Source organism: Ranitomeya imitator, chromosome 10, assembly GCF_032444005.1.
Source record: "Ranitomeya imitator isolate aRanImi1 chromosome 10, aRanImi1.pri, whole genome shotgun sequence".
NCBI classification, from domain to species: domain Eukaryota; kingdom Metazoa; phylum Chordata; class Amphibia; order Anura; family Dendrobatidae; genus Ranitomeya; species Ranitomeya imitator.
The window spans coordinates 126,440,402-126,467,970 of NC_091291.1; the positions used below are offsets into that span (position 1 = coordinate 126,440,402).

At 42.1% G+C, this 27,569-nt stretch overlaps 1 protein-coding gene across 1 annotated transcript in view; it reads right to left on the reverse strand.

The window, feature by feature from the left end:
* TTLL10 (tubulin tyrosine ligase like 10) overlaps positions 1–27,569 on the reverse strand; it is a 68,721-nt gene that overhangs the window by 35,380 nt on the left and 5,772 nt on the right. Inside the window, exons 2-3 of the mRNA XM_069741246.1 lie at positions 9,102–9,469; positions 3,309–3,465 (exon numbers count right to left, since the gene is read on the reverse strand). Coding sequence (XP_069597347.1) covers positions 3,309–3,465; positions 9,102–9,426 — 482 coding nt within the window. The 5' untranslated portion in view covers positions 9,427–9,469. The remainder of the gene's footprint in view (positions 1–3,308; positions 3,466–9,101; positions 9,470–27,569) is intronic.

Consider the following 27,569-nt stretch of genomic DNA (forward strand, 5'->3'; position numbering starts at 1 on the left):
ACAGCAATCTGTAATGCCTTTATATAAGCCCCCAATGTAACCTGAAAGATGAGAAATAAAGGTTAGATTATACTCACCCAGGGGACGGTCCCGCTGCGGTCTGCTCCGATGGGCGTCGCGGTCCGGTCCGGCGCCTCTCATTTTCATACGATGACGTCCTCTTCTTTGCTTCCCGGCTCCTTCGCAGGCGTACTTTATACGCCCTGTTGAGGGCAGAGCAAAGTACTGCAGTGCGCAGGCGCCGGGCCTCTCTGACCTTTCCCAGCACCTGTGCACTGCAGTACTTTGCTCTGCCCTCAACAGGGCAAAGTACGCCTGCGCCAGAGCCGCAGCGTGAAGACCAGAAGAAGACGTCATCATATGAAGATGGGAGGCCCCGGACCCAGACCACGACGCCCATCGGAGCGGACCGCAACAGGACCGCCCCTGGGTGAGTATAATATAACCTGTTTTTCTCATCTTTCAGGATACATCAGGGGCTTATCTACAGCATTACAGAATGCTGTAGATAAGCCCCAGATGCCGGCAGCCGCAGCTCGTATACGATTTTGGGGGTGACAGGTTCCCTTTAAACTCAGCTGCTATTCATTATTTACAGGACAATTTACAGTTTCCTATCTTACAGAATTGTAATGTGTCCATAAAAATCAGGTACAGTACTGATGGTCCGTATGGTACGCAATTTTTTTCTCGAATTGTCCAATTTTGGAGTGAAATTGCAGCATGCCGAATACAGCTAAGAAATAAATATGCCGATCTGTACGGCCTCATTGAATAATACTGGTCACTTGTCCGAGTTATATGCAAGTGTGAGCGAACCCATGCACTGATGTAATCCTCTGTGCCCTGTATGGAGGGGCTGCAGGAGCAAGGGACCCTCTTTGTGGATGGAGGCCCTGTGCATTTGCCCAGTTTCCACCCCCATAACACCACCGGTCCTCATGGATTTAGAGCTAGTGCAGTCCCCCATGGCACATCAGCTGCCATGTGAGTGTTGTATGTCATATAATTACCACCAGGGACCACCAGATTGGTGGTACTAGAGTGGCAGAGGCTTTAATTTTTTTTTCAGAACATTTTCTTAACCCCTTAGTGATATGGCAATTTTCCTTTTTTATTTCATTTTTGTTTTTTCCTCCTCATCTTCGAAAAGCCATAACTTTTTATTTGTCTGTCATTATAGCAATATGAGGGCTTATTTTTTGCGGGACGAGCTGTATTTTCTACTATATATATATATATATATATATATATATATGTTCACTGTATGCCAAAACTAACAAAGCAATATGATTCTCCAAGTCATCACAAGTACAAAGATACCGAACATGTAAAGTTTTGCGTTTTTCAAGTAGTGAAAACAAAATTCTGAAATTTAAAAAAAAAACAAAAAAATAATCTTGCTTTAGTAGCCATTTTCCGAGATACAGAACGTTTTCAATTTTTAGTATATGGGTCTGTGTTAGGGCTTATTTTTGTGTCATAAGCTGGCATTTTTATTGATACCATTTTGGGGTTGATATGCCGTTTCGATCGCCTGTTACCGCAATGTTGCAGTGGTCAAAAAAACATAATTTTGGCATTTTGAGTTACGTAATTTACCGACCAGAGTAATTTACCTTATATTTTGATAGATCAGACTTTTACGAATGCATTGATACCAAATATGTGTATTCTGGATTTTGGGGGTTTTAATTTTATTATTAGTGGGGCAAAAAGGGGAGTCAATTGAACTTGTGTGGGTTTTTTATTTATTTATTTTTTCATATTTTTTAAACTATTTTTTACTGATCACTTCTGCAGTGCATCTTCTATTTTTCTCTACTCTATGTAGAAACAGGAAGTCTCTTTTCCCTGCATTTACCCTCTTCACCTCCTGCCCGAGCTGCTCCCTCCTCCCCTCTGCCAGGAACTTTTGCAGTGACTCATGACTCACGTAGGGAAAATTGACCTCCTGTTTCTACATAGAGCTTAGGAGGATTTAGCTAGTCGTTTTTAATCATGTGATGTCATAAACCTAATGGAAAAGAGAAGAATTATCTGGGTAGAAAGGCAAAATGAGCAATTGTAAGTATACACAGTGAATAAATAATACCACCACACAGTGACCAAATAATACCACCACACACAGTGACCAAATAATACCTTGTATATCCATTAGCACCAACAAAATGTTCAGGATAAATAAGGTATTTATTTATATTTCTACCAACATGTTAAAAGAAGGCACAATTAATATGGAGACAAAAAAAAAACATGACAAGAACTGACTCGTTTCTGACATTATGGTCTTACTCATAGTCCATCTAAATAATACTACCACACAGGGAACAAACAATACCATCTTAAAGTTACAGAAAAGACCTGTATTTGGGTGCCCCTATGGCTATTCTTCTGCTACAAATGTATCTTAATAAACTACTGTAAGCTATAAATGAGTGAATAATACCGCTATAGAATGACTAAATAATACCACCATTCAGTGATCAATTACAAAAATATCAAGACCTAATTATACTATGTTATAGTAACCAGAAATACCTCTACACTTCTATACTTTTACTACATACAGTATATGCTACCAGCAACTGAGATATACCGTATTTGACTGATTATTCACCAAATAATGCTGCTATACAGAGACCAAATAATACCATCTAAAATTGACTGAAAATACCTCTACCTCTGCACCCCTGTAGCTATTCTTATGCTATAAACATATTTTATTAAGCACTGTATGCTTTACATGACTAAATAAAACCACTATAGAGTGACTAAATAATAGACTAAATAGTGCCACTGTACAATAATCAAATACTACTATACAGTGACCAAATAGTACCCAAAACACCTCTACCTCTGCACCACATTTAGCTACAAACATATCACCAAATAATACCACTATACAGAGACCAAATAGTACCGTCTTAAAATGTACGAAACTTTCTGTGTCCTCCTTTAGCTATTCTTCAGCTACAAATGTAAATCCTCTAACAGTGTGAGCTATAAATGACCATATAATACGACCATAGAGTAACCAAAAATACCCACATACTGTGTTCATATTCTACCCTACAGCGAATAAACAACATGATCTTATATTGACCGAAAATACATCCACCTCTGCCGATTTATAGCTATGCCCATGCTATAAATGTATCTTCTCAAAAATGGTGAGCTATGTGTGACTAAATAATACCGCCACACAGTAACCAAAAAATACAACCGTCCATGATTGACTTCTAAACTGTGAGTGAACAATACCGTCCACTCTCAATTATACAGTACATGAAAGGTAGGTTACTTACAATTGTGCCCCATTACCGCCACCAAAGTAAAAGAAAGGTCCTGGACCCCGTTGCTCATCCGGCCTCTTCTCTGGGAGATGGGATGGCTTGTGTTGAGCTGTGGATGTTTCCATTTTCGATGCCTCTGAAGCCTCTGCCTCTGCCGCCTCCAATCCAGCTTTTTAGGATAAGATAAGTGATAGGGTAAATGCCAAGTTGTACTCGTCATTCCTCTGTATTGTAGAGTCATTTATCCAGCGCCATGTTTGTCTGCGCCAGATTGCTAACACACATATATTCATTCAACCTCAGACCTGAAGATCATGTCAACACCAGAAAACGCCGGCTATGGCAAAAGGATGCCAATGATGAGTCCATCCCAGATAAAAGGCAATGACTCTGAGGATGTTACTGTGGGGAAAGGAGGACATGCAAAGTATTCATAGCGGTAGCCTGATGTTATTATACTGTACCCCAAGTCTATAGCCGCTGATGCTGGTCGCAATCTAACAACAAAGTAAGTAATACAAAATCATTTTCGTTAATCAGCACAATGTGTCTGTGTACTGTATTATCACCGCCAAATAGTGATTGAATAATACCATCATACCGTGACTTAATACTACCATACAGTTGCTCAATGTTACCATCATAAAGTGACTGAATAATACTACCACACAGTAACTAAATACTACTATACAGCAACTGAATAATACCACCATAGAGTAGCTGAATAATACTACCATACAGTGACTCAATACTACCATACAGTAATTGAATACTACTATAGTGTGACTGAATAATATTACCATACAGTGACTTAATACTGCCGTACAGTAACTGAATACTACCGTAGTGTAACTGAATATTACCATACAGTGACTCAATACTACGTACAGTAATTGAATACTGCTGTAGTGTGACTGAATAATACCACCATGCAGTGACTCAATAATACTATCATACGAAAATTGAATGATACAACCATATAGTGATTGACTAATACCGCAACACAGTAATAATTCTACCATACAGTAACTGAATAATACAAAGACTGAATAATACCACCGTATATTAACCGAGTAATACTACCATAGGGTAACTAAATACTACCGTACACTGACTCAATAATATCACCTTAGACTAACTCAGTAAAACTAACATACAGTAATTTAATACCACCATACAGTGACTCAAAAATATAGCCATGCAGTGAATGAATAATACAATACAGTAATAGCACTATCCTAAAATGACTCAATACTATATTAATAATACAATACAATGATTGAAAAATACCACCATACACAGACTGAATAATACCACCATACAATGATTGAATAATACCACCATACAATGATTCAGTCATACCACCATACACGGACTGAATAATACCACCATACAATGATTGAATAATACCACCATACAATGATTGAATAATACCACCATACAATGATTCAGTCATACCACCATACACGGACTGAATAATACCACCATACAATGATTGAATAATACCACCATACAATGATTGAATAATACCACCATACAATGATTCAGTCATACCACCATACACGGACTGAATAATACCACCATACAATGATTGAATAATACCACCATACAATGATTGAATAATACCACCATACAATGATTCAGTTATACCACCATACACGGACTGACTAATACAACCATACACTAGCTGAATAATACTGCTATACAATGATTGAATAATACCCCCATACACGGACTGAATAATGCTACCATACCGTGACTGAATATTACCACCTACAATGATTGAGTAATACCACCATACACGGACTGAATAATACCACCATACGGTGACTGAAAATTACGACCATACACTGATTAAATAATACTATCACATTGCAACTAAATTGATTAACTGTATATCAATTAATGAATGATGATTACTACCATTCTGTAGCTATGAAGTAGGTATTACTACCATACAACGAATGCATTATAACGCTGTCGAGTGACCACCAAATATCTGCTAAATAGTGCTACTAAATAGGAACTGGATATTACTATCATACAGTGACCCTCAGAGGAATACCACCATAAAATGACAATATAATAACACTATAAAGTGATAGAATAAAATTACCACCGTACATTGATCAAATACCACCATGCCATAACCAAAGTATGCCACCACGGAATAGCCAAATAATATCAGTCACTAACTAATATTACCATAGTGAGTATTACTACCATATAGTAAATAAATAATACCGTTATACAGTGACTAAATATTACCATCATACCATGACTGACTATGATCACTAGTATTGAGGGAGTGTGTTCGGATTAGGTGTTATCTGAGCATGCTTGTGCCTAATCGAGTATTTTCGGCATGCTCAAAAGATATGCTTGAGTCACAGGTGTTCGACAGCCACAACACATATAGGCAATTGTATGCAGCAGAATCTCAAATTTCTGAGAACCTACTCTGACCATGGATGACCGTAGAGCAGCACTTGTTACTGGAATTCGATCTTATCACATGGCCTGGAGAAAATTATACCACAAATGTGTATTTTATGGATTTTTTCATATTTCTTTTAGGAGAACCAGATGTAATAAGGCTGAATGCGAATCCGGAAATGTCAGGCGGCAGCGGTTACAAATAGATGTATCTAGGGCATTACATGGCTAGTTCCAGTAGTGCCTGTGATGACTCACCCGCCGCGTAATGAGCAAGCACAACGCGCTTCGCGCTCCTCTTTCTGTTTAATCAGGGGACTTAGCAATAATGAGCTTTACGTGATAAAAAGCTGATTAGAGGGTTTCTTTTCCTTTAACACTTCATGGTATGATCAAGGCCAGATTATAATCCCAGGCTTTAAATTAGTATAATCAGAGCAACAAGTAAAAATTGAAGAGAAACCTTATTAACTTTCCAAGGATGGGTGGGTTCACATATTTATGGCTACCCAATGTTTCTGCACCACTCTGGAGTGAAAGTAAAGTCAGAAGGGATCACATTATTGTCTACATGGCTCTGGAGAGATTGGCCACCAGATTTCACAATACAAGCTGCATTTATTAATAGGTAGCTCTTTTAGACCTGATGCAGCCAGTGTATTTGCTTTGACAATCCTGAATGGCTGCAGTTTCCTCCAGGCTGACCTGACTGACAGCTCCTCAGTGTCCCTGCTGCTGTTAAATCTCTGCCCAAGCTAGTCTAATTGATAGCTTCTCAGTGTCCCTCCTCCCTGCTGCTGTTAAATCTCCATCCGCCTATTTTAATTGATAGCTCCTCAGAGTCCCTCCTCTCTGCTACTGTTAAAGCTCCACCCACCTTGTCTAATTGATAGCTCCTCAGTGTCCCTCCTCCCTACTGCTGTTAAATCTTCACCCACGTACTCTAATTGATAGCTCCTCAGTATCCCTCCTCCCTGCTGCTGTTAAATCTCCATCCACCTAGTCTAATTGATAGCTCTTCAGTGTCCCTCCTCCCTACTGCTGTTAAATCTCCACCCACCTAGTCTAATTGATAGCTCCTCAGTGTCCCTCCTCCCTACTGCTGTTAAATCTCCACCCACCTAGTCTAATTGATATCTCCTCAGTGTCCCTCCTCCCTGCTGCTGTTAAATCTCTGCCCAAGCTAGTCTAATTGATAGCTTCTCAGTGTCCCTCCTCCCTGCTGCTGTTAAATCTCCATCCACCTATTTTAATTGATAGCTCCTCAGTGTCCTTCCTCCCTACGGCTGTTAAATCTTTACCTACCTAGTCTAATTGATAGTTCCTCAGTGTGCCTCCTCCCTGCAGCTGTTAAATTTCCAACCACTTAGTCTAACTTAAAGCTCCTCAGTGTCCCTCCTCCCTGCTGCTGTTAAATCTCCGCCCACGTAGTCTAATTGATAGCTCCTCAGTGTCCCTCCTCCCTGCTGCTGTTAAATCTCCATCCACCTAGTTTAATTGATAGCTCCTCAGGGTCCCTCCTCTCTGCTGCTGTTAAATCTCTGCCCACCTAGTCTAATTGATAGCTCCTCAGGGTCCCTCCTCCCTGCTGCTGTTAAATCTCCGCCCTCCTAGTCTAATTGATAGCTCCTCAGTGTCCCTCCTCCCTACGGCTGTTAAATCTTGCCTACCTAGTCTAATTGATAGTTCCTCAGTGTGCCTCCTCCCTGCAGATGTTAAATCTCTGCCCACCTAGTCTAATTGATAGCTCCTCAGTGTCCCTCCTCCCTGCTCGTGTTAAATCTCCACCCACGTAGTCTAATTCAGGGGTCCCCAACTCCAGTCCTCAAGGCCCACCAACATGTCATGTTTTCAGGATTTCCTTAGTCTTGCCCAGGTAATAATTGCATCACCTGTGCAATGCAAAGGAAATCCTGAAAACATGACCTGTTGGTGGGCCTTGAGGGCTGGAGTTGGGGACCCCTGGTCTAATTGATAGCTCCTCAGTGTCCCTCCTCCCTACAGCTGTTAAATCTCCACCCACCTAGTTTAGCTTAAAGCTCCTCAGTGTCCTTCCTCCCTGCTGCTGTTAAATCTCCACCCACCTAGTTTAACTTAAAGTTCCTCAGTGTCCCTCCTCCCTGCTGCTGTTAAATCTCCACCCACGTAGTCTAATTGATAGCTCCTCAGTGTCCCTCCTCCCTACTGCTGTTAAATCTCCACCCACCTAGTTTAACTTAAAGCTCCTCAGTGTCCCTCCTCCCTGCTGCTGTTAAATCTCCACCCACCTAGTTTAACTTAAAGCTCCTCAGTGTCCCTCCTCCCTGCTGCTGTTAAATCTCCACCCACCTAGTTTAACTTAAAGCTCCTCAGTGTCCCTCCTCCCTGCTGCTGTTAAATCTCCACCCACGTAGTCTAATTGATAGATCCTCAGTGTCCCTCCTCCCTGCTGCTGTTAAATCTCCACCCACCTAGTCTAATTGATAGCTCCTCAGTGTCCCTCCTCCCTGCTGCTGTTAAATCTCCACCCACCTAGTTTAACTTAAAGCTCCTCAGTGTCCCTCCTTCCTACTGCTGTTAAATCTCCACCCCCCTAGTCTAATTGATAGCTCCTCAGTGTCCCTCCTCCCTGCTGCTGTTAAATCTCCACCCACCTAGTCTAATTGATAGCTCCTCAGTGTCCCTCCCCCTGCTGCTGTTAAATCTCCACCCACTTAGTCTAATTGATAGCTCCTCAGTGTCCCTCCCCCTGCTGCTGTTAAATCTCCACCCACCTAGTCTAATTGATAGCTCCTCAGTGTCCCTCCTCCCTGCTGCTATTAAATCTCCACCCACCTAGTTTAATTGACAGCTCCTCAGTGTCCCTCCTCCCTGCTGCTGCTTAGATCTCACACTGCCCAGTGCAAGCTGCAGCCTTCAGTCAGGTTGGGTGGAAGCGTTTTGAATATATTTACACTCAAGACCTCTCACTTTTGGTGGCAGAATTAACAATCCATAGAAAAACGACATCTGTGCTGGTTTCCTGCTCATATAGAATGGGAACGCTGCAGCCAATCAGTGTATTTTCTTTCTCTTTTTTCATTACAACCCCCTGGGCAAATGGATCTTAGTTGCAAATGTGTTGTAAAGCACTTAGAGTTTTTTTGCTTAGTTTGTCTGCTCCAAAAGCTGCACACAAAAATGTGCACATAGCCTTTGGGTGTGTTCACATTGAGTGTTTTTTGCTGAGTTTTTTGGAGTAGTTTCTGCTTCAAAAATCAACCAACAACTTAATAAAATCTGCTCCGATTGTGAGGTCATCATCAAAAATATTGGTGAAATCTTCTTTTAAAACCAAGATAACACAATTTTGTAAATAATTTAATGAACGACACACATCTCTGAACATACCTGGTAAAATCCGTGAGTCTGAGCAAAGCTGACTCCTCCTTTTCTTTTTTGCGGTGGAAGGTCCTTTTCTTGAAGACCTCGGAACCTTCACGGTTTGGCTTGTAGACCGATGATGGCTTTTTTCCCGTGAAGGATTATTTTCCGTCCACTCGTCTTTGTCATGATTGGCTGCGGATGGTGTTGCTTCTTTTATAGCATCCTTTGTATTGTTTTGCCTTTCATCTTTTTTGACTCCCTCTGGCTCAGGATGATGGTTTGATGTATCGTACAATCGTTGCTGTGAGGTTTCCTGCTTTGGCTCAGGTGGACCGCTCTTCAGCTGCATATCGGGAGAGTCCAGGTCTGAGTCGTGAACCTAGGCCATTGTGCTAGTTTGTTATTCGAGGGTGGGGAATAAAATTTAGAAAACTTTAGAAACATAGAACACAATTAAACATTACGGATATGTGCACACAGAGGTCTTCTAGAAATTTTTGAAGCAGAAACTCAACGTTTTTGAGGAGTATTTGAGAGATTTTGCTCAGTTTCCGCTCCAAAAGGACTCCATGTGAACATAGCAAGGGTCTGCTCCAAAAACTTCCCAAAAAATACCCTTAAGCCATGTTTACACAATTTTTCTTAGCGTTTTCTTAGTGGGCACTACTTCCGGAAACGCTCTTTTTGGGGGGAGGATGAATTTGTAACAGAGCCACTGACAAAAAAACAACAACACAGCCAGCAGTGAATCTATTCAGTATAAAGATGGCACATGTTTTCCTAACGTGGATTTGCCTAAGAAAACTTGACAACAAAAAAAAGCGTTCTGTGCACATACCCTTAAACTATATATTTTTAGGACTTTTTTGGGAGTGGAATTGCTCCAAAGTCATCCTCCAAAACTACTTCTGAATTGTTTGGGGAACTCTTCCTTCTCATTTATAGGGAATATCCACCATGTCGTTCTTATGAGAAGTTTTTGAGAGTAAAGATTCTGAAAAATGTCTGCTGGGCAAAAAATAATTTAAAAAAAGTCACGTTTTTGATGGACCTTCTGATCTAGTCCAAACTAGGCACTGTCCGATCAAAAGACTGCAAAAAAAAAAACATCCCAAACTCTTCGTAATCTCTTCAAGAAAAGAAAAACTCATCCAAAATTCCCTGAAGTGGTTTTCGCTTGAAAAAAAACGAGTCGTTTTTGACCGTCTCAATAAACTCTGTATGGTTATGCGCTCGCAAAGTCTTTCTGCTGAATTTTTGGAGAAAAATCTGAGCAGAAACGTCACGTTTTTGAGGAGTTTTGAGATTTGGAGGAGGATTCGGAGAGTTTCAGCTCAATTTCAGCTTCAAAAAAACCTCCTAAAAAAAAATCAGTGTGCCCATAGGCTGCGACTATAATCTTCCTATAATTTCCACTTCTAATTGTTTGCCTAGGCACAAGTACGGCCATGGGGGTCACTGCATTGTTTTATTGGCTGATTTTAGAAATAGAATCTACGAAAAACATCACAATGGCAAAGATGGGGTAGGTGATTCGTAGAACAGTCTTAGAAATTATTTTATAGACGTCATTTGGGAAATACTTGCTTGAGAAAGCTTTGTGTGAGGCCTAAATATTGGACTGACTACTGTCAGTAAACAAGTTATTTGTTGCCCATAGCAACCAATCACAGCACAGCTTTCGTTTTATCAGAGCAGTTTAAAAAATGAAAGCCGAGCTCAGATTGGTTGCTATGGGCAGCAGAAACAATTACAGGGTACCGCTCAATTGACGTTTGGGCCTTATCACTCCCGTTGTCAACGGCTTGTTTCACCACAGCCTGTCATGTCAGCGCGTAGGGACGTAGACAAGGGGAATGGCAACCATAGATTGTCGTGCCAAATATAGACAAGTCAAGAGCCCATTCCTGACATGGGGGGAGTCAGCGATCAGAACTAGCCCCTATCGCTGCTGTGTAACCGATTAAATGGCGCTGTCATTCTCTAACAGAGGCAATTAAGTAGCACAAACTTGTTGGGGTGTCTGTTCGGTCACCCATCGCCCCTCCCCTTTTGATGAGATCGGTTGCCATGGCATCCAGTGGCTGCCATCTTGGTACTCCCGTGAAGCCAGGCCAAGGGCTTTATAGGAGACGGTGCATTTCACTATGTACAGTAAAACCGAAAGACTTGCAGTATATAGTACAAGCGATCAAAGAAAGAATTGAAGGTTCAGGTCCCCTCGGGGGTCTAAAAAATAAATAGAAAGTTGTAAAGAAAAGTTAAAGATTTTTAAAAAAAAAAGTTTTTAATGCCCCCCTATTTAAAAAAAAAATAAAGAAATTATGATAATATTATAATCCGCCATGTCTGTACAAGTTCAGGCTATCAAAATATACAATTATTTAACCCATAGTAAAAAAAAATCAAAACTTCAGAATTGCTGTTTTTTTTTTTAGTCCCGCCCCTTCCCACCAATATGCAAAAAAAAATGTAATATGTGCCCCAAAATAACATCAGTTAAATTTACAACTCAACAGGCAAAATACAAACCTGAGCCCAGCTCCAGATTTGGGGTTTCAAAAAATGGCAGCATATTTTTTTTATTTTGTTATTTTTTTTACAAAAGATTAAATTTTTTAACTACTAAAATATATTTAAAAAAATGCAAGTTTGGTATCGAGGAAATTGTACTGAGCTGCAGAATTATACTGTCAGGTCATTCTTACTGCACAGTGAAAGCCATAAAATAAAAACCCAAAAAACAAGGTTGTAATTGCTTTTTTTTTTTTTTACATTTGACAGCAAATTTCCTTTTTTTTCAGTATATTGTATGGTAAAATGAATGATGTCATTTAAAGGAACAAGTACTAGTTTTTTTTTCTTTGCATGTATTTGGGGCAAAAAGTCATTTTGACATTTGAGTTTTATTAAAAATGTTCCATCATTTGATTTTTCCAAGTTTTCTGTTTCCTAACATTCCTCCTTAAAGTATTTTGTGTCAATAAAATCAGCTGAGACGGGCTCATAAAAGATAGATAAAAGGATTACAAACTCTCTTCACCAGACAGTCATATTGAGCTCACTGATGGATCCTCAGTTAACTCGTTCTGCAGCCAGCAATAAACAGTGCAACACGGAGATTACAGAAGGCAAACATTTTTAATGAAACTCAATTGCAAAAGAATATTTTCTGGCAACAATTGAATGAGTTCAAGTAATAAATAAATTGTGGACAACCTCTTTTCTACACTGGGTAGCCCCTTTAAGAGTGGAAATACTTTGCAATAAGGCTTAAAGGGAATCTGTCAGCAGGTTTTTGCTATGTAATCTAAAGACATCAATAGATAGAGGATGAAACACAGAATTCAGGGATGTGTCACTTGTCAAAGTGTGTGCTGTTGTTTACTAACTGTGAAGAATTTATCACTAAGGCTGGTTTCACATTTGCATTTTTTGCCGCTGCGTTTTAGCTCAAAAAACGCATGCTTTTTTTTTCTATACTTAACATTAAAAACGCATGCTTTTTTTGCATGCGTTTTGCCGCGTTTTGACGACGCATGCGTCGTTTCTATGCTTGCGTTTTGTTGCGGAAATGCAACATGTAGTAATTTCTGGAGGCGTTTTTTGCCGCAAAAAAACGCATGCTGTCTATGTATTGCTGTCTATGTAAACGCATGCGTTTTTAAGCACATGCGTTTGCATGCGTTTTTAAACGCATGCGTTTCAATAGAAGAATACACACTGATAAGCCAACCCCCAACCCTAACCCTAACCCTAAACAGATCCTAACCCTAACCCTAACCCTAAAGGGATCCTAACGCTAACTCTAACCCTAACCCTAAAGGGATCCTAACCCTAACCCTAGGGATCCTAACCCTAACCCTAACCCTAGGGATCCTAACCCTAACCCTAGGGACCCTAACCCTAACCCTAGGGATCCTAACCCTAACCCTAGGGATCCTAACCCTAACCCTAACCCTAGGGATCCTAACTCTAACCCTAACCCTAGCTATTTCTGTTTATAGTGGGTTTTCTAGTTGATTTTAATGATTGGCAGCTGTCACACACTTCTCATCATGCGTTTCAAAAATGCAAACGCAGGAAAAAACGCATGTAAACGCATGTTTGCACGCGTTGACATGCGTTTTTTTCACCACCTGCGTTTGCGTTTAAAACGCTGCGTTTTTAAACGTAAATGTGAAACTAGCCTAAGAGATTAACATTTTTGGACTTGACTAGCAACGCCCCCTCTTGTGATAAGCACCTCCTCTTTATGGACAGAGATCCTGGTGTGGGCGGAGTTAGCTTTCTCAGCTCTGCTGCAGTCTGTATATAAAAGCTGTGATTGTGTCAGAACCGCCTCACCCAGTAAACTAAGTGATACATCGTTGGATTCAGCTTCTCTTTGCCTACATCATGCTGCTGTCAGATGAGATGGCAAAAACCTGCTGACAGATTCCCTTTAAACTGTTGGCTGCACCCCAGATGGCGAAGCACAAGACACCAAAGCCTACAGGTGATTTTTCACATGTTGGTTTTGCCAGGAGCGCCTGGTGCAGGGATCTCAGATTTAGTTGCTTTCTTCTGCTCCTTTTGCAGGTCATTGTATACCCGGAAAAAAGGGCAAGTGTGAATACAACAGAAAAGACAATGACCTGGGTGAAATCCAATCTACCTATACTGGAAACTGGAGACCTGACATGCCAAGTTACTTATTAATAAAAAAAAAAAAATAAGAAAGAAAAAAGAAAGCTGCTGGCATGAATGAAAACGAAAAACAGACGACGGCTCATAACTTTCTAATCAAAAGGAACATTTTGCACTTGCCAAAAGCCGATCTCCTGCCCATAAACCGGGCAGCCAGAAGTAGTTGTGTTACTTTCTTGGATGAAATTTCATATGGCGCTTAGGTTCCGAAATGACCTCATCTGTCTTACGACAGTGAAGGGTTGTGAAGAATGACTTGGCCGGGACTCCGGTGCTAATTTCTATTCTGTCAGCACTGATTATTACGCTCTACGCTCTACATAAATGATGACAAGTCGCGGCCAATTCACTTCGAAATATTAGGCGCTTCACAGGGTCCTATGGAAGTCTTCCAGCGATCAGACGATCCGTTCACATCGGGCTGCTGAAATCTCCACTGATCAAGCTCTAAGACCCCATTCAGACATCCGTTTTTCACATTCACGATGCAGAATGACCCAACTGAGGATCGGTCAGCGAGCTCCAATGGGAGAGTTTGAAACTGGTAATTGACTTTGTCTCAGCTCATCTCCTCTGATTTATGACCACAGACCACATCAAAGTTTAATGTGCTGGAAAATAAAATGTTGGTAAAAGCAAAACGGTGCAACATTTTTAATGAAACCGAATTGCGATTGTATTCTAGAAAACTAAAAAAATTAATTCTAAACAAATCAAATTTGCTAAGAATTTGCTAAAAATGTAAGGATTCAACCAAACGTCTCCAGCCATTTTGCTGGAAAGGGGTTAAAAAAAAAATTAAACTCACCTATCCCCAGCCCCTCACTTGTCCAACTAAAAAGCTCCTCTCCACCCCAGTCCTGTCCTCAGACATTTGCTTGGGCATGTCGGATTTCCACTGACCGATCCTTTTGTTCTCTGGGAGATGAGTCGCTGTATGAGGAGGCCTGCAGTGTCTCTCTCATAGGGAAGTGTGGAGGACTCTGGAGAGATAGTGTGGAGGACTCTGGAGAGATAGTGTAGGGGACTCTAGAGAGACAGTGTGGGGGACTCTGGAGAGATAGTGTGGGGACTCTGGAGGGATAGTGTGGGGAGTCTGGAGAGACAGTGTGGAGGACTCTGGAGAGATAGTGTGGGGGACTCTGGAGAGAGTGTGGGGGACTCTGGAGAGACAGTGTGGGGGACTCTGGAGAGATAGTGTAGGGGACTCTGGAGAGACAGTGTGGGGGACTCTGGAGAGATAGTGTGGGGGACTCTGGAGAGACAGTGTGTGGAACTCTGGAGAGATAGTGTGGGGGACTCTGGAGAGACAGTGTGGGGGACTCTGGAGGGATAGTGTGGGGAGTCTGGAGAGACAGTGTGGGGTACTCTGGAGAGATAGTGTAGGGGACTCTGGAGAGATAGTGTGTGGAATTCTGGAGAGACAGTGTGGGTGACTCTGGAGAGACAGTGTGGGGAACTCTGGAGAGAGTGTGGGGGAATCTGGAGAGACAGTGTGGGAGACTCTGGAGAGATAGTGTGGGAGACTCTGGAGAGAGTGTGGGGGAATCTCGAGAGATAGTGTGGGGGACTCTGGAGAGAGTGTAGCAGACTCTGGAGAGATAGTGTAGGGGACTCTGGAGAGAGTGTGGCAGACTCTGGAGAGATAGTGTAGGGGACTCTGGAGAGACAGTGTGGAGGACTCTGCAGAGATAGTGTGGGGGACTCTGGAGAGATAGTGTGGGGGACTCTGGACAAATAGTGTGGGAACTCTGGAGAGATAATGTGGGGAACTCTGGAGAGAGTGTGGGGGACTCTGGAGAGATAATGTGGGGGACTCTGGAGAGAGTGTGGCAGACTCTTGAGAGATAGTGTAGGGGACTCTGGAGAGACAGTGTGGAGGACTCTGCAGAGATAGTGTGGGGGACTTTGGAGAGATAGTGTGGGGGACTCTGGACAAATAGTGTGGGAACTCTGGAGAGATAATGTGGGGAACTCTGGAGAGATAGTGTGGGGGACTCTGGAGAGATAACGTGGGGGACTCTGGAGAGATAGCGTGGGGAACTCTAGAGAGATAGCATGGGGGACTCTGGAGAGATAGCGTGGGGGACTCTGGAGAGATAGCGTGGGGAACTCTAGAGAGATAGCATGGGGGACTCTGGAGAGATAGCGTGGGGGACTCTGGAGAGATAGCTGTTAGCTGAACGATGGCCGAATGATCGTTCATCCAACAACTAGACATTGTGCATGTGGGTGCAGGGGGGTTAAAGGGAAGCTATAGTCAGAAAATGACCTATTGTCTAAAATATATTTTTAGGTTAAGTGCAATGTTTTAAACATTTTGACTTTTTTCATATCACGATCTGCATTAAAAATAAAAAATAGAAATATTGCAATTTTCACATTGACCACTGGGGCTTTTATAGACTGTAATTTCCTGTTATTTCAGAAAACAACACATGTACATAGTCACAAGGAGCTGACTATGATCTTATAATTTGTATTGAAGTACTTTTTAAGCCTGTGCAAAGATCATTATGAAGGGAAGGGGAGCAGTCAGCTGTGACATCGCCTATTGTGATTGGTTATCCACTGTATATATAGAGGTGTTATCAGTCATTGTGCAGGAGGAGGTGAGCTGTGACATCACCTATTGTGAATGGTGGATTCTGTGTTATATACTGTATATAGAGGTGTTATCAGCCATTGTACAGGAGGAGGAGGTGAGCTGTGACATCACCTATTGTGAATGGTGGATCCTGTGTTATCTACTGTATATAGAGGTGTTATCAGTCATTGTACGGGAGGAGGAGGTGAGCTGTGACATCACCTATTGTGAATGGTGGATCCTGTGTTATCTACTGTATATAGAGGTGTTATCAGTCATTGTACAGGAGGAGGAGGTGAGCTGTGACATCTCGTATTGTGAATGGTGGATCCTGTGTTATCTGTGTTATGTGGGGATTCCCTAGCAACCAGGCAACCCCCACATGTACTCAGGCTGGCTAACAGATGTAAATCATTCAGCTGCGGTGATGAAAACTAAATCTCCGAGCACTTACAAATACTCGGAGACCACCCGAGCGTGCACGGGAAAACCCGAGCAACGAGTATATTCGCTCATCACTAGTTATCAGTCATTGTAAAGGAGTAGGAGGTGTGCTGTGACATCACCTATTGTGATTGGTGGATCTCTTGTTATTTAAGATATTTAGAGATGTTACTGTCACAAGGTTACCGCAACAGAGAGGAGCCAGAAGACCACAGCGTCTGATTGCCACTACTCCTGCGCTGAAAAGAAGCACTTCACCTTCTTTTTAAATGTGTTAATTTCTTTTGGCAGTACAGGGGTTAATTGACCATGTCTTGGAGTCTGAGCTCTCAGCTGAGCCTCGGTTAGCCACTCCCTTCTCCTTTATAATCTGGGTCCCGATTGACACCGATGTCAAAGCTAGCTTTTGCTGCATAGCTTGGAAGAGAGGTGTTTTTGGGGGGCTTTTTATGATATGACATTTGGAAGAGTTATCTGTGACTGTTGCATGGGTTTGTTAGTGTGATAATTCCCTTCCTTTCTCTTACTTTTTCCCCATCCTCTACTCCCCGGTGCATTCCTCTGTTATAGATGAGTGAATATTTGTATTCCTGGTATTTCCAGTTACCCTTGTTCATGTTGCCTTGTTCGATGGGTTGGTGTACTGCGATGCAGGGCAGCTCCCCTCTTCCCTGTGTGGGGAAGGGAACAGACAGAAGGCTGATTCAGGAGATAAGGCAAAGCTGGCGGCCCTGGCATCTTCACCTTCAGAAGTATCCTGGGGAATAGGGCAAGCTAGGGCGCCCCCTAATGTTAGGGACAGGGAAGGAGCCTCTGATCCCGGGTCACCCGACAGCTGAGTTGTGACAGTTACCTTTCATTCTAATCCTGCATCTGATGATAAGAAAACTGCTGAAAACTCTTCCTCAAAGGACTGTTAGTATATTGTTAAAAAAGCAAGTGGCCAGTGGAAAAATTACAAGATTGCTGATTGTGTTTCTTTATAAAAATCATGATCTAGAAAAAATGCCACGTTGGGGTACTTAAATAAAAATACCTATAACACAAGAATTATTTTCTATTATAGCTTCTCTTCAAGCCTTAGATCAGAGATTGCTTTGCCTGAATTGTCATTGCTGGCAGTCATGATGGACCCACCATGAGGGACACGTGAGCGATAAGGGAATCTCCATTTAATCGGCTAAATTTCCGGTTGATTCTTCGAAGAGTCTCAGTTGAAATTGAGTTGATTAAATCCATCATTGTCCATACCTGAAGCTTAATATCTGTAAGAATAGACTCTGGCTCCAAAATAAACTCCAAAACCTAAGAAGCTCCGTATACAATGGCCCTAATAAAGGTGTCATACGATCACAGGAAAGAGGAGGCTGAGCCGTTTCCTGGGATCACATCCACACCCTAGGCTTCTCCAGCAGACTGAGACATACAACACTCCTGTTTTCTCACACAAGTCAAATTTCTTTTTTTCAGGGACTATTAATAGAAGCCAAGAATGGAGCAGGCTCCGGGGGTCATCCTTTTGTTCCACTAGAATTCTCTTTATATAGGAGATATTATAGGACTACAAAGGAAATGCAGATGTCTGCTCACCGTCAAGATCTGGACCTCAAAATTCGAGCTCAGCGGCACTACCATTTAGACACCAAGAGCTGCTTAACTCATTGATTGGCGGCAGCTCTGTTGATATGATGTCAGAGCTGCAGACAAATAGCAGAGATTGGTGGCAGTGCCACTGAGCTCAATGATTGGTTACAGAGCTGTTGACCTGATGTCCGTGAGGTCCAAGATCTCAGAAGCTATTGAGAGCCAGTGCTGTACCCAAAGAGGGTAAGTTTTTTTATATAACTAATATAAACACAGAATACACTGGCGCTATATAAGTACACACAATGGAGGTCACACCCGTGCTGCTGGTAAATCAGACAGATACTGTGCTAAATCTGTCAGGGGAATAAAAGACAATAAAACTAAGAGAGATACCGCGCTACAAGTGGCCAAGACCTAACTGAAAAGATAAGTACATATAGATAAAATCAACCTAATACCCTGAAAAAATGGGGCCGATACACCCAGTATAGATAGACCGTGCGGGATGTATAATCCCAAATTCTGCCTGCAAAGTAGCCTGATAAGATAGTAACTATTAGGACTAAACTGCTACCGTAACAGGAAATAATGACTGCTATATGGCAGGCACACTTACCTGCCCAGCTGAGGGAGGTATGTAGGAGAGGTCCGGCGGTTAGTAGAGATGCAGGGTACCGATTAAATGTGCTGGCCTGTTCCCTGCCCCGCTTAGGGAGGTCTGTAGGAGAAGTCTGGCAGTTAGTAGGAATGCAGGGAGCCGATGAAATGTGCTAGCCTGTAGCGGTGCTCACTCCGACTCAAGGTGGGCGAGCGTGCCCCAATGTCTATGTTTGCAAGTGCTAGGTGGGGGGTGCGTGGAGCTCCGTGCAGCGCCAGAGACGTATATAATATGGGCTGAAAGTGCACACTCCCAGCTGCAATATGATAGTTTCCACATCCAAATCGGAGAAAGGGTTTAGGAATCATAGCTCTGTAATGCATAGTGTCCTCTTTTTCAAGGGACCAAAAGTAATTGCACAATGGACTCTAAGGGCTGCAATTAACTCTGAAGGCGTCTCCCTCGTTAACCTGTAATCAATGAAGTAGTTAAAAGGTCAGGGGTGGATTCCAGGTGTGTGGTTTTGCATTTGGAAGCTGTTGCTGTGAGCAGACAACATGCGGTCAAAGGAACTCTCAATTGAGGTGAAGCAGAACATCCTGAGGCTGAAAAAAAGAAAAAATCCATCAGAGAGATAGCAGACATGCTTGGAGTAGCAAAATCAACAGTTGGGTACATTCTGAGAAAAAAGGAATTGACTGGTGAGCTTGGGAACTCAAAAAGGCCTGGGCGTCCACGGATGACAACAGTGGTGGATGATCGCCGCATACTTAATTTGATGAAGAAGAACCCGTTCACAACATCAACTGAAGTCCAGAACACTCTCAGTGAAGTAGGTGTATCTGTCTCTAAGTCAACAGTAAAGAGAAAACTCCATGACAGTAAATACAAAGGGTTCACATCTAGATGCAAACCATTCATCAATACCAAAAATAGACAGGCCAGAGTTAAATTTGCAGAAAAACACCTCAAGAAGCCAGCTCAGTTCTGGAAAAGTATTCTATGGACAGATGAGACAAAGATCAACCTGTACCAGAATGATGGGAAGAAAAAAGTTTGGAGAAGAAAGGGAACGGCACATGATCCAAGGCACACCACATCCTCTGTAAAACATGGTGGAGGCAACGTGATGGCATGGGCATGCATGGCTTTCAATGGCACTGGGTCACTTGTGTTTATTGATGACATAAGAGCAGACAAGAGTAGCCGGATGAATTCTGAAGTGTACCGGGATATACTTTCAGCCCAGATTCAGCCAAATGCTGCAAAGTTGATTGGACGGCGCTTCATAGTACAGATGGACAATGACCCCAAGCATACAGCCAAAGCTACCCAGGAGTTCATGAGTGCCAAAAAGTGGAACATTCTGCAATGGCCAAGTCAATCTCCAGATCTAAACCCAATTGAGCATGCATTTCACTTGCTCAAATCCAGACTTAAGACGGAAAGACCCACAAACAAGCAAGACCTGAAGGCTGCGGCTGTAAAGGCCTGGCAAAGCATTAAGAAGGAGGAAACCCAGCGTTTGGTGATGTCCATGGGTTCCAGACTTAAGGCAGTGATTGCCTCCAAAGGATTTGCAACAAAATATTGAAAATAAAAATATTTTGTTTGGGTTATGTTTATTTGTCCAATTACTTTTGACCTCCTAAAATGTGGAGTGTTTGTAAAGAAATGTGTACAATTCCTACATTTTCTATCAGATATTTTTGTTCAACCCTTCAAATTAAACGTTACAATCTGCACTTGAATTCTGTTGTAGAGGTTTCATTTCAAATCCAATGTGGTGGCATGCAGAGCCCAACTCGCGAAAATTGTGTCACTGTCCAAATATTTCTGGCCCTAACTGTACATCCCGCACGGTCTATCTATACTGGGTGTATCGGCCCCATTTTTTCAGGGTATTAGGTTGATTTTATCTATATGTACTTATCTTTTCAGTTAGGTCTTGGCCACTTGTAGCGCGGTATCTCTCTTTGTTTTATTGTCTTTTATTCCCCTGACAGATTTAGCACAGTATCTGTCTGATTTACCAGCAGCACGGCTGTGACCTCCATTGTGTGTACTTATATAGCGCCAGTGTATTCTGTGTTTATATTATTTAGTAGTCTCTGTGCTTTTACACATAGGCAGCTCTAACATGGCTCTCAATGCTTTATGGGAGGATAGGGATTTGAGGTATTCATATATCAAACAACGCTTCATACCCACTGCACCTCCCCCGGTGGGCATGTGTCCTGCCAAGGACTTATTGAAAACTCTGGAAAAATTATTAAACATTGAAATGAGAGAAATGTGGGAGGTGGCTTCGTTAGAAAAATATGTACAAACTAATATAATTCCAAAAGGTTTAATCATTTATAAATGTCTAGCAAGTGACTTTGGTGACCCCAGTATTCGGGAAGAATGGGACATGATGTTCCACGATTTTTCAATGAAAGCTCTGCAGTTTATCATTGATAAACGGACACTAAATCTAAAAAACACCAGTCACCAAATAGTAAAAACCTTTAATGAACTTAAAGCATACAAACTTACTCAGGACAACAAGTCCCTCATCGACAGTATTCTACAGAGATTAAAAGATAAGGAGAAAGATATCATTGACAAAAAAATAAGGAAATTCAATAGAGACAATCTGCCCAACATAATGCCCCTTAATTCTGTGAGTCCAAACAACTCGTCACCAGTACCATCGAATTCTAAACAAACCAGAGGTGATCAATTTATAACATTAGATGAATATATTGGGACTCCCAGTATTGAAAGTGTTTCTTTGGAGTTTTCGATTTATGCCAACTCTAACTCCACCCAATACACTCCAGTGTCTGTGTGTAGAAGAGACATTTGGAATAAGGAATATTCCCCCCACCAGGTACTTAACACTTCAATAGAGATGACAAACATGGTATGCACGGCTTATGAGCCCCTTCTCCCGCATGACACATGTATCGAGGAGAACACCAATCCTATTAATACGAGTAATAGATTTACCCCTCTGGCATTGGAGATGGAAGCCGGGACCCCATTTCGTTTCCGGTAAACGAGGAGCCCCACTCAAACAACACTCCGAATATCAGTACAGGCCCACGAAATACCAACAGGGGTGCTATCCCTAAAACGAATAAGGGTATAACTAGTAATAAAGAAGGCTCTAAAGGCAAGCAAGGAACCATAAGTAAAACTAATTGTGGCAGAGTGAGGAACTCGGTGTTGCCCAAAACCAGAGGGGCTGGAATACAACCACTTATTAACCAGGATTTTTTCCGGGTCAGACCCACAAAACAAAAACAAAAAGAGGCACCCGGGGTGGTAAACGTTATAAAAAGAAGGTAATGTGTCTAAATAAATTCCCACAACGAATATATAATTTAAGCTCCCATACATTATCAACCAATGAGATTTCCCTTCTACAGAAAGGCCTCAAATTTGCGCCCGTGAAACAAGCAAAGCCATTTAATTTATACATAAGTATGAAAAAGTATTTGAGGAATTTAGCCATCAAAAAATACTTTATCAAAAAAGGTCCATCTTTTATTAACTATAATCCTAATGGAACATCAGGGTATGTACACACCTCTCTGGCTAATCCATCAACATTTAACCCCACTCAAGAATATTCTAATGCCTTTCGGGTCTTTGATTCATTGGTTTCGCGGGACATTAGGAAACTCAACCAAAATAATTATAAATTTGCACCGCAAAATTTAACCCCACAGGAGAAACAAGCAATAAAGGACTTACAATCCAATAATAACATTATTGTACGTCCCGCCGATAAAGGCGGTGGTATTGTGGTATTAGATCACACCATGTACCACCATGAGTCCATGCGACTCCTGGAAGATCAAACCACATATCAAAAATTAAGTTATGATCCCACTAATCGCTTTATTGGGAAATTAAATATTTTGGCTCAAAGGGGTAAAACTAGTAGGATTATAAATAAAAAGGAATTTGGTTATATCATGAATAAAAATCCAAGTATAGCTATCTTCTATCACATACCTAAATTACATAAAAGTACAACTAACCCCCCAGGCAGACCCATAATATCGGGCATAAACAGTCAAACAGCCAACTTATCCAAATATGTCGATGTCCATCTGCAGAAATGTATGCAGCTAATTCCAGCATACCTGAAGGATGCAAGCCATACATTGGAAGTTCTGGAAAAGATTAGGTGGCAACATAACTATATAATGGGAAACCCTTGACATTAAATCACTATATACAGTTATAAATCATGAAAAGGGGTGCCAGGCGGCAAAACATTTCCTTCTAGGCCTCAACATATACACAGACAAGCAAATACAATTTATCCTGGAATGTATCCAATTCATACTACAACATAACTATTTTAGTTATGAAGGGCAGTTTTATATCCAAACGTGGGGTACCGCCATGGGTACGAGATTTGCGCCTAGTTACGCAAACACCTACGTCGCTTGGTGGGAGTCCTCACATATCTATAAGGATGGGACATTACATCCGGGCCTAGTGGCCTGGCGTCGTTTCATAGACGACATTTTCTTTATATGGGAGGGTTCTTACGAAGACCTCAATACCTTTATCTCAGGGTTGAATATAAACCAATTTGGCCTGGAGTTCACTGCTAGTATTAGCACTACTAGCGTGAATTTTTTAGATTTGAATATTTATGTGGAGCACAATCAACTCTACACTAAATGCTACAGGAAAGAAGTTGATTCTAATAGCTTCATAAATATAACCAGTTGCCATCTGCCGGTTTGGCTAACAAATATACCCAAAAGCCAGTACACTAGAATTCGACGGAATTGTTCTAACTTGGCGGATTTTAACAAAGAAGCAGAACATCTCACCCATCAATTCTTGGAGAAAGGCTACTCTAAATCACTATTAATTAAAGCACAGAAGGAAGTAGCAGGAGTACCAAGGGCAGCTACACTGCAGAAAAGGAATCAAGACGCTAACTTGGGTGAGGGGACTTTGGAACAACAAGTTAACAACCTACCGTTTATAACACAATTCCATGCGGGGCATAACAAGTTTGCCAACATTATACGTAAGCACTGGGCAATCTTGCAAGGTGATAAGGTGGTTGGCGAACATCTTCCCAGAAACCCCAGGTTCATATATAGAAAGGCCCAATCGCTGGGCCAGTTAATAGCCCCTACAACTAAAATGGTTCTTATGAATAAAAGAGGAGCCAAATCCATCTTGAATCCACCGCAAGTTGGCTTACTACCGTGTGGAGGTTGTTATGGCTGTACACACACCTCGTTTAGGAAAACCAGACAACTCTCGTTTTCGAACGCCGATGGAACACGCGAGTTCTCAATTAGCACTAGCACTAGCACATTTCATCGGCTCCCTGCATTCCTACTAACCGCCGGACTTCTCCTACAGACCTCCCTAAGCAGGGCAGGGAACAGGCTAGCACATTTCATCGGTCCCCTGCATCTCTACTAACCGCCGGACCTCTCCTACATACCTCCCTCAGCTGGGCAGGTAAGTGTGCCTGCCATATAGCAGTCATTATTTCCTGTTACGGTAGCAGTTTAGTCCTAGTAGTTACTATCTTATCAGGCTACTTTGCAGGCAGAATTTGGGATTATACATCCCGCACGGTCTATCTATACTGGATGTATCGGCCCCATTTTTTCAGGGTATTAGGTTGATTTTATCTATATGTACTTATCTTTTCAGTTAGGTCTTGGCCACTTGTAGCGCGGCATCTCTCTTTGTTTTATTGTTTTTTTATATAACTATTTCTTCTTATAGAGGAAGGTTTTCTGAAAAGGGACCACCCCGTTTAGACTGAAATCACCCTGAAATAAAAAATAAACTAAATTTGAGACTTTTCGTGAGGACAGAAGTGAATGTGGTGTCCAATGATTAAGGGTGCTTAGTCACCGGAAACGCGTTGACCTTGGTTTTATAATATTTTTTTGTATGCTGATGTTTTGTCCTTTCACTATATTTTAAGTGAAATAAACTATGGATTTTTCACTATTTCGTTGAGCTGGATCTCCTTCTCTTTGGTGTCCAATGAGACATAGTTTAGGCCATTGATACTCTCTTGCATATTCTGTACTTGTGTTCTTCATCTTCATCCCTTCTTAACATATGACGAATATTTACGTCACACGTCGGATCCCTGATGCACGAGTCCTCATCTTGCCCGAAAGATGAAGGCTGCACTTCACTGCTATGTATAGTGGAATGTTGTGAATTCTGTTGTCGGGCTCCCTCCTGTGGTCATGAATGGTACTTTGGCTGGTTCTGTCCATGGACTTCCTCTGGTGGGTGTTTCTGAGTTTCACAGGTGACGAGGTTAATTCGTTAGCTGCTGCTCTATTTAACTCCACTTAGATCTTTGCTCCATGCCACCTGTCAATGTTCCAGTATTGGTCTATTCACTCCTGGATCGTTCTTGTGACCTGTCTTCCCATCAGAAGCTAAGTTCCAGCTTGTATTTCTTTGGTTTGCTATTTTTCTGTCCAGCTTGCTATTTAATTTGTTGTCTTGCTTGCTGGAAGCTCTGGGACGCAGAGGGAGCGCCTCCGCACCGTGAGTCGGTGCGGAGGGTCTTTTTGCGCCCTCTGCGTGGTCTTTTTGTAGGTTTTTGTGCTGACCGCAAAGTAACCTTTCCTATCCTCGGTCTGTTCAGTAAGTCGGGCCTCACTTTGCTAAATCTATTTCATCTCTGTGTTTGTATTTTCATCTTTACTCACAGTCATTATATGTGGGGGGCTGCCTTTTCCTTTGGGGAATTTCTCTGAGGCAAGGTAGGCTTTATTTTTCTATCTTCAGGGCTAGCTAGTTCCTTAGGCTGTGCCGAGTTGCATAGGGAGCGTTAGGCGCAATCCACGGCTATTTCTAGTGTGTTTGATAGGTTTAGGGATTGCGGTCAGCAGAGTTCCCACGTCCCAGAGCTCGTCCTTATTATCAGTAACTATCAGGTCATTCCGTGTGCTCTTAACCACCAGGTCCATTATTGTCCTGACCACCAGGTCATAACAGTACAGGTGGCCCAAAGTACTAATGCATCTCAATAGAGGGATAAGAGAAGTTCTGAGACCATTTTTTTTTCTTTGCAGTGTGTTTTGTCTCTATTTTCCCCTTTACCTCTGGTTGGTTCAGGACACTGGTGTAAACATGAACATTCAAGGTCTGTCCTCTTGGATGGATAATCTCACTACAAGGATACAAAACATTCAAGATTTTGTGGTTCAGAATCCGATGTCAGAGCCTAGGATTCCAATTCCTGATTTGTTTTTTGGTGATAGATCTAAGTTCTTGAATTTCAAAAATAATTGTAAATTGTTTCTTGCCTTGAAACCTCGCTCCTCAGGTGACCCTGTTCAACAAGTAAAGATCATTATTTCTTTGTTACGTGGTGACCCTCAAGACTGGGCATTTTCCCTTGCGCCTGGAGATCCGGCATTGCGTGATGTTGATGCGTTTTTCCTGGCGCTTGGATTGCTTTATGACGATCCTAATTCAGTGGATCAGGCAGAGAAAATCTTGCTGGCTCTGTGTCAGGGTCAGGATGAAGCGGAGATATATTGTCAGAAGTTTAGAAAGTGGTCTGTGCTCACTCAGTGGAATGAATGTGCCCTGGCAGCAATCTTCAGAAAGGGTCTCTCTGAAGCCCTTAAGGATGTCATGGTGGGGTTTCCCATGCCTGCTGGTCTGAATGAGTCTATGTCCTTGGCCATTCAGATCGATCGACGCTTGCGTGAGCGTAAAGCTGTGCACCATTTGGCGGTACTATCTGAGCATGGGCCTGGGCCTATGCAATGTGATAGGACTTTGACCAGAGCTGAATGGCAAGAACACAGACGTCGGAATGGGCTATGTTTTTACTGTGTTGATTCCACTCATGCTATCTCCGATTGTCCTAAGTGCACTAAGCGGTTCGCTAGGTCTGCCACCATTGGTAGGGTACAGTCTAAATTTCTATTGTCCGTTACTCTGATTTGCTCTTTGTCATCCTATTCTGTTATGGCATTTGTGGATTCAGGCGCTGCCCTGAATTTGATGGACTTGGAGTATGCTAGGCGCTGTGTTTTTTTCTTGGAGCCCTTGCAGTATCCTATTCCATTGAGAGGAATTGATGCTACGCCTTTGGCCAAGAATAAGCCTCAGTACTGGACCCAATTGACCATGTGCATGGCTCCTGCACATCAGGAGGATATCCGCTTTCTGGTGTTGCATAATCTGCATGATGTGGTCGTTTTGGGGTTGCCATGGCTACAGGTTCATAATCCAGTATTGGACTGGAAATCTATGTCTGTGTCCAGCTGGGGTTGCCAGGGGGTACATGGTGATGTTCCATTTTTGTCTATTTTGTCTTCCACTCCTTCTGAAGTTCCAGAGTTTTTGTCGGATTATCGGGATGTATTTGATGAGCCCAAAGCCAGTGCCCTACCTCCTCATAGGGATTGTGATTGTGCTATTAATTTGATTCCTGGTAGTAAGTTTCCTAAGGGCCGATTGTTCAATTTATCTGTGCCAGAACACACCGCTATGCGGAGTTATATAAAGGAATCCTTGGAGAAAGGCCATATTCGCCCGTCGTCATCACCGTTAGGAGCAG